General features: G+C 35.0%; 1 protein-coding gene across 1 annotated transcript; it reads left to right on the top strand.

The window, feature by feature from the left end:
* Positions 1-1,614: 1,614 nt before the first annotated feature.
* LOC112737103 (ATP-dependent Clp protease proteolytic subunit 2, mitochondrial) lies at positions 1,615-3,653 on the top strand. The gene is made up of 2 exons (XM_025786862.3): positions 1,615-2,222; positions 2,991-3,653. The coding sequence occupies exons 1-2, from the start codon at positions 1,898-1,900 to the stop codon at positions 3,407-3,409; spliced, it is 744 nt and encodes a 247-aa protein (XP_025642647.1). The 5' UTR covers positions 1,615-1,897; the 3' UTR covers positions 3,410-3,653.
* The last annotated feature ends 4,409 nt before the right edge of the window (positions 3,654-8,062 follow it).

Below are 8,062 nucleotides of genomic sequence, written 5' to 3'. Positions count from 1 at the left end.
AATTATAGCTCTTCCGGAGCCTTCTATCACATTACCCGAGCCAATAATAGTATTAGCATATTCTTCTTTTGGCACAAGATGGGTAAAATATATAGTACTTTTAAGAATAGTGTGCGAACTTGCACTATCCGCAAGGCAAATATCTTCAGAATATGTCCTTGCCATTTTTCTTCAAAAAAACAAATAATGATAATAATAAAATGAGTAAAAGTACATGCACAGTAAAAATTATTCACATGAATACTTAATAAACACACATATTAAACTATTCCGTCATTGATCAAATGGCCAATATTTCCTTCAAAATTCTCAAAGAAATGAGATACATCATAATGAGTGGTGGAATTTTTATATTTTGAAACAAAAATTGTTTCCTTTCCTTTGTCATCCCTTTTCAAGGATGCTTGATAAGGATCAATTAGGTGCCTTGGGGTACGACAAGTACGTGACCAATGACCCTTTCCACCACAACGGAAGCATTTATCCTCAATTGATTTACTTTACCCAGTGTTTCTTTCTTTATCTCACTTCTGGTGAGATCCTTTCTATGAACATAATTTCTTTTCCTTCCATAATTTTTCTTGTTATTAAAATCTTGCCATTTACCTCTTTTGGGGTAATTTGCCGCATTTACTTCAGGAAATGGGGCGGCGCCAGCTGGGCGTGCTTCATGATTTTTCAAGAGCAACTTATTGTTGCGTTCAGCAACAAAAAGACAAGAAATTAACTCAGAATATTTTTTAAATCATTTTTCTCAATACTGCTGCTGCAGGAGCACATTCGAGGCATGGAAGGTTGAGAAAGTTTTCTCTAACATATCGGGCTTAAGGAAGTATCACATGATTGTACCTTTTTTCAAGGTCTTTCCACAGATCTGCAGGATCTTTTAATGTGGAATATTCATTTTTCAATCATACGTCAAGATGACGATGAAGGAAAATCATGACCTTGGTTTTATCCTTCTGGGATGCATTATTTTTCAGCCTTAATGGTATCTTTAAGATCCATTGAATCAAGATGGATTTCAGCATCTAATATTCATGATAAATAATTGTTTCCAGATATATCAAGAGCATTAAATTCAAGATGAGAGAGCTTCGACATAATGAAAATTTGTTACCTGAGTCTTCCTAAAAATTTGATCAGAGTCTCGTGCTGATAACGTGTTGTAAAATAACTAAATAAATAAGGAAGAAGTAACAAATATAAAATATGAAAATATAATTAGATAACTCAAGTAGTAATATTCACTGGAATTACTATATCAATATAGTAGATATAATTAATATATTTAATAATATTAAAGTATATAAAAGAATAGTACGAAAGAGAAAGAATATTATATGTTGTAATGTGTATATATATATATAAAGATAAAAAGAAGTATTAAAAGTAAAGAGAGAGAGAATTACATTTGTTTTTATTACTGTAAAGAGAGAAAAAAGGGAAATATTTGTAATTATGTGTGTCCAATTCTATTGTCTGATTCATATTTTTATAGGCAAACAAATTCTTCTTTTCAAATATTATTAATTGTGCTATATGAGAATTTGCTCCTTTTAACATGAGAAATTAGATTCACCTATAAATGAGCATTCATCTTTATCCTTCCATGCTGTAACAAGAGCTGCCCTTCGTTAATATTTTACCATGTCATGTTCCGCTTTTTTCCTTCGGTATATGTGATCGTTTTCCGATAGTTTATTACTGTTCTCATAAAAAAATAGAAAAAGCAAAAAAAATAAAAATAAAAAATAAAAAGAAAAGAGAAATTCTGGAAGGAGAGGGCAAAAGCCAGGTGGTGCGTGAGCTTTAGCCGAAACAAAATCCCTAATCAAAAGCGAAAAAAAAAAAATCCCAAATCTGAGTGTAATTGCGAGTGTGCGAGTGAATCACCATGAGAGGCCTCCTTTCAAGTACGAAGCTCATTGCTTCGAAGCTCTTCCATCATCACCATGGAGGAGTAGCAGCAGCAACATCACCACCTCAATTGATGCGGAACATGAGCCTCATTCCAATGGTGATCGAGCACTCCTCCCGAGGAGAGAGAGCCTACGATATCTTCTCCCGACTCCTCAAGGAGCGCATCGTCTGCATCAACGGACCCATCTCCGACGACACCGCACACGTCGTCGTTGCCCAGCTCCTCTTCCTCGAGTCCGAGAACCCTTCCAAGCCCATCCACATGTACCTCAATTCCCCCGGTGGCGCCGTCACTGCAGGTCTCTCCCTGCTCCATTTTCCTTTTGTTGTGGTTTAGATTTATGCACCTGCGTTTTGTTGGATTCTCAAGGGATTTGTATATTTGTGAAAGAAAAACAAAATGTTGTCTTTCTGGTGTGCAGAATCAGATAATAATAATAATCTCTACTACGAACAACAGTTTGATCCTTTTCGTATGGTCTAGGTTTATACCGCTGCGTTTTTTTATTGTTTGAATTGGCCATTTTGAGATGCCCATCTTGTTGGATTATAAAGTGATGTGTGTGTTTTGCTTTGGTTGTCTTTTTGGTGTTTAGAAACATAACAAGCTCTTCTAAGAACTGCCTTTGGTCTTTTTATTGTCATTTAGGTTTATGCAATTGCTTTTAGTGATGTGCCGATTTTGTGGCGTTATTAACTTTTTTTTTTTGTCTGGTTTTTGTGGTGTGTGAAGTACAGCAAGTTCTAAGAACTGCATTTTATCTTATGGTGTCATTTAGTCCCCTTAATTGTGTCTTTTTGGGACCCTTCCTATAAATTCCTAACATGATTCATGCATTTGGAAAATGGATTAAGACCTTAAGATATTACTTATTAGTACAAAAGTGCCTTCTTTGATGTGCAAAAGCTTAAGGCAAAATTCTTTATCCAAGATTTTAATGTGCTGTGTAGTTGTAAAAGAAAAAAAAAATCACATTTTTTGATACGTCAAAAGCTTAAGGCAAGTGCTATTATTACTTTCTGATATATTTGGTGTGCTAATACACTGGTGTTTCTGTTATACATAGGTCTTGCTATTTATGATACTATGCAATACATCCGGTCTCCGATTCATACAATTTGTTTGGGTCAAGCTGCATCTATGGGTTCTTTGCTATTGGCTGCGGGTGCTAAGGGTCAGAGGCGCTCTCTTCCAAATGCAACAGTCATGATTCATCAGCCTTCTGGTGGATACAGTGGTCAGGCAAAAGATATTGCTATTCATACCAAGCAGATTGTTCGGATGTGGGATTCCTTGAATGCAATTTATGCAAAGCATACAGGCCAACCAGTTGATATTATTCAGAAGAATATGGATAGGGATTATTTCATGACTGCAGAGGAGGCAAAGGAGTTTGGAATTATTGATGAGGTTATTGATCAAAGACCATTGACTTTGGTTTCAGATGCTGTTACTAGTGAAGACAAAGATAAAGACTCTAGTTAGAACTTGAGGGTAAGATTTCTTTGAAGATTGCTTACTATATTTAATGTGATGTCTACCACCTTAGGTATAAATTGCAGTTGATATAATTGTATCAATTGGACATAAAGTTTCTCAGTTCAGTTTTTAGATTTTTTTCCATTGAATTTTAAGATTTTGCTCAATTCAGTTCTATTGACATCTTTCTTTGTCACACAGTTTGTTAACTTCTAAGTACCACATCTTCAAAGGATGATTGTTTTGTCAAGTGTTTTTATCATGGCTATAGAAGATTAAGTAAGGTTGAATAATCAAAGAACTTTTTATGGCTGTGCGTTGCTCATAAATTGATACTGTTTTTATAAAGCAGAACCTAAACTTTGAGGTCATGGCAAACATAATGTGCATCTGAGAAAATAGAATTGGTGCTAGGGGGAAATATTCGGGAACCTCTAAGAATTGGGATTAGACTAATTCACTATATGGTAGGACCCTTGTTAATTAGTGCCAACTTGAATTAGGAAACGAAACTTGTGGACGTTCGTGTTGTATGTTTGCAACTCTTAGTGGTAATTGTACCTGTGATCAGCGCCTATAGCCGTATACATGAATTTTCCATTTCAATTTAGATATTGAACTCACATCCTTGACGTGATTAAACAAACATCCGAATTCTGGGGTTGGTTCATTCATATTATCTATTATTATCCTCATTCATATTATCTATTATTATCCTCATTCAGGGTGGCGCAATTGCAAATGCTACCCAAGCTATTCCATGATATCTCCATTGTTATTTGGTTTCTTTTCTTTGTTCTCTTTCTAATTTATCAATGTGAAATTAAAAGGGAAAATTTTTCTACTACAGTTTTCAGGCAGAGAATGTTTGAGTTATAAAAAACAAAAAAAGAAAGTAAAATCTGTATTGTTAAATAGGTTGCTATAATAAAACTGCTGGAGGTGTTGAATGCTGTTATTAATTTGTTAAATCCATGAAAAATTCTAAATCTAAACTCGAGTTACAGGACCTAATGATGCTAATTCGTTCAGTTTTACATCATGATTAAATGAGTAAATTATGAGTTATGCCGTTTTAGTTATATATAATTCATTAAGCGCTCTAATGAATATTTAAAGTTTTATGAAAAATCTAATTTAGCGAAATTATTTATATGATTTATCTGTAGAAAAATAAAGAATCTTGCCAACTCGGTGGTATACATAGGATTAATATAAGGCTAGAATCTCTAATAAAATTAAAACCAACAATTTAAGGTTTGGAAGGATAAAAAGTTTTTGCTCTAAAAACATTCGTTATCAGAAGAAGAAGAAAAAATGGTTTAACTTGTGTTGCTTCACTGTTCCTTCACTTATAGGGTGGTTTCGTATGTTTTCGGATTTTTCCTTTTTTTTGATGATCTCTATTACGGTTAAACAAAAGCACTTGTCTTAGAAATAATCGATTTGCAACCAAAGTTGGGTTGGTTTAGTAGTTTTTTTTTTTGAAAGAGAGAAGCTCAATACAACAAGTGGAGCGAAACAACATAAGAATCATTGAATATCATAAAGCAATCTAGGTAACTCCTAGCAACACTAATGCTTATCCCCTTGTCATCTCCGACATTGCCATCAACAACAAAAAGGATCTACACATAACCACTCCTTATAGTTCACGAAAGACATATGAATGATCTCGTCAACCCCTTTTCCTTTATTCTGAAAAATTCTTCGGTTCCTTTCTAACCAGATGTTCCATGTAATCGCACAAAATCCCATCAACCACCTCTTGCGCTCCACCTTGCTAGCTGATATCTCAGTCCAACTTATGAAATGTTCTTTCAACGTCCCCGGGCAAGACCATAGCCTCCCAACAAATGATAACCAAGCACACCAAACCTGCCAAGAGAAATCACAACCAAGGAACAAGTGGTGACCATATTCAATACTCTTGTTACAAAACACACATACAACATCTTCGTGGTGAATAACTCCCAACCGACTCAGTCTCTCCTTCGTATTGACCCTACCAGTCAACACAAACCAGACAAACAGTTCAACTCTTGGTGGAACTAAACCTTTCCAGATTGTCTTTGTAAAGTTGTAGCTTGTTATATCCTCCGGAATGATGTCCTCCTGAAATACCTGCAAAAAAGAGTTAGTAGAAAAGACCCCTTGTTTATCAAATTTCCATACAACTCTATCCTCATTGCCATAATCCAATTTGACCAGCCTTAATACATCATGCAATTGGTTCACTAGATTCAACTCCCATTGGAATAGCTCTCGCCTCCATTGGAAGTTCCATATCCACTCAGCCCCATCCCAAAACCCGCAATCCCCTATAACAGATCCTCTTTGGTTTGAAACTGAGAAAAGTCTCGGAAACTGATCTTTCAGAGCACCACCACGTAACCAGACATCCTCCCAGAATCGAGTCCCTCTTCCATCACCCACCTCCATAGCTAACCCAGTAATCATCTTTTGTCTTACTTGCTGATTCTTGAACTGTATCTGGCAGATATCCTTCCAAGGACCCCCTTAATGGGTAAAACCTGAGAGGACAACAGCACACTTGGGTCCAGGTTATTACAAGAACAAACCACCTTCTTCTACAGCGGACAATCCTCCTTTGAAAAGCGCCACCACCACTTAAAAAGAAGGGCTGTGTTTCGCAACATGGCATCCCCAACACCCAACCCACCAAGCTTTTTAGGCGCCTGCACCACCTCCCACTTGACCAGAGCCATACCATTCCTACCATCCTCCTTACTCCATAGAAATCTTCTAAGGAAACAAGTTTCTCCGCAACAGCCTTCGGCATCTTATACAGGCTTAAATAATATACATGGGAGGCTATTTAGTACAGATTTAATGAGCACCAACTTACCGGCTTTGTTAAGGACTTTGGCTTTCCAAAGGCTGAGTTTTTCCTCCACTTTGTCAATGATTGGCTTCCAAGTCTTCACCAACCTTGGATTAGCTCCTAGCGAGATCCCCAAGTATTTTACTGGAAGGGAGGCTTCCTTGCAACCCAGCACGCAACACATATGCTGAACCCACTGAGCATCACAGTTAATAGGAATCAAGCTAGATTTATCAAAGTTGATGCTTAACCCCGACATCAGCTCAAAACATCGAAGAATCCTCCTGTAGTTCTTAATTGTCTCTTCCTCTGGAGGACAGAACAGAATGGTATCATCCGCGAACTGAAGATGCGACAATCCATTAGCCAGCGGCAAACTCTTAAATGGAGCGACGAATTAGTCATTGACCTGTCGAGTTGGGAATACCATGGAAAACCAAAAGAAATAATCAATTTGCCATTGTTTCTAAAGGTCATAATCAGGCTTTAAAGATTGAAATAAAAAAAAAAACAAAAACTAGTTAAGATAAAAAAAAATTCAAACATTTATTATCTTTACAAATAAATTATATTTAGCCTTACTAATAAGTCATATTATAATTTATAATAAAAAAATATTTAGAGACTAATATTTTTTATTAATATTAATCAATTTTTAGACTAACACATTATTTTTATACTATTAGAATTTAAAGTTTAAGATTCAAAATTTAAAATTTAATATAAAAATATCTTTGTTAGTTAAAAATAAAAAATTTTATTAGTCAAGTAACATTATTTTTATGTTATGTTCTTATTATGAGTCTAATTTTTATATATTGATAATAAAAAAAATGATGTTTATAAAAAAAATTACTTTTCTATCCAATCGAATTTTTTGTTTTGTCTTTTTTTCTTTTAGCAACCTGGTGAGTGAAGTAATTTATCAAGCAAAAATTTATTTTTAGTGTCCAAATTGATTCAATAAGATTTAAGAATGACCAAAATAAGAAATCTTACCACATGTACCATTACCTAATGTTATTTGATCAAGTCCATTATATTCAGAAGGAGTATAGATATGTTATGAATCTGCAGTGATGGATGGCTTACTCCAGTGTAAGGAAGCTATGAAGAATCTGTGAATGTTGAAGGTGTAGCAAGATAGACTGTTTGATTGTGGTAAAAATTTGGTGGAGGAAGGGATTGGTTGGTAGAATTCTGAGACTAAGGCTAAAAAGAGTTAGAATTGGGTGGTTGAAAATTGTGATCAAACCTGTAAAAACAAGTAAACATTTGATGTCATAATCTGCTACAAAATTGACAGAGGCCTTGTATCATTGAAGGAACATCTCCCTCCTCTAGAAAATCTTCCAGAGCGCCCTCTTCTTCTCTTGAAATTCGATCTTGCTGGTGGTCTTTGAAATTGTGATGAAAATTGAGGAACATGTGCAAGATTAGCTTGAATTGAATCAAGATCTATTTTTCTAAAATGATCATACATACTCTCATGAACAAGAGGAAGTGCTTCAGCTTCAATGAATTCAATTATATCAGATTTTGTCATTACGACTGAGATATATAAAGCATAGTCTTCAGAGAGATCTGTAATAGCACTGAGGTGATCTTCAAGAGAATCCATAACATCCCTAATCTTCTTCAAATATTCAGATGCTGAACTTCTTTGTTTTTTAATAATTTTTAATTGAGTTTTGAGTTGTTGTACCCTTAATCGTCTTGTACATTTGGGGAATAAGAGAGTTTTGTGGTTTATTAAGGTTAAATGACGTTCCATCAAACATTTATCTCCATAACTAAAACGACCCGTTTATCTA

The sequence above is a fragment of the Arachis hypogaea genome, chromosome 13, assembly GCF_003086295.3.
Source record: "Arachis hypogaea cultivar Tifrunner chromosome 13, arahy.Tifrunner.gnm2.J5K5, whole genome shotgun sequence".
Lineage (NCBI taxonomy): Eukaryota > Viridiplantae > Streptophyta > Magnoliopsida > Fabales > Fabaceae > Arachis > Arachis hypogaea.
This window is presented reverse-complemented; position numbering and strand designations above follow the sequence as displayed.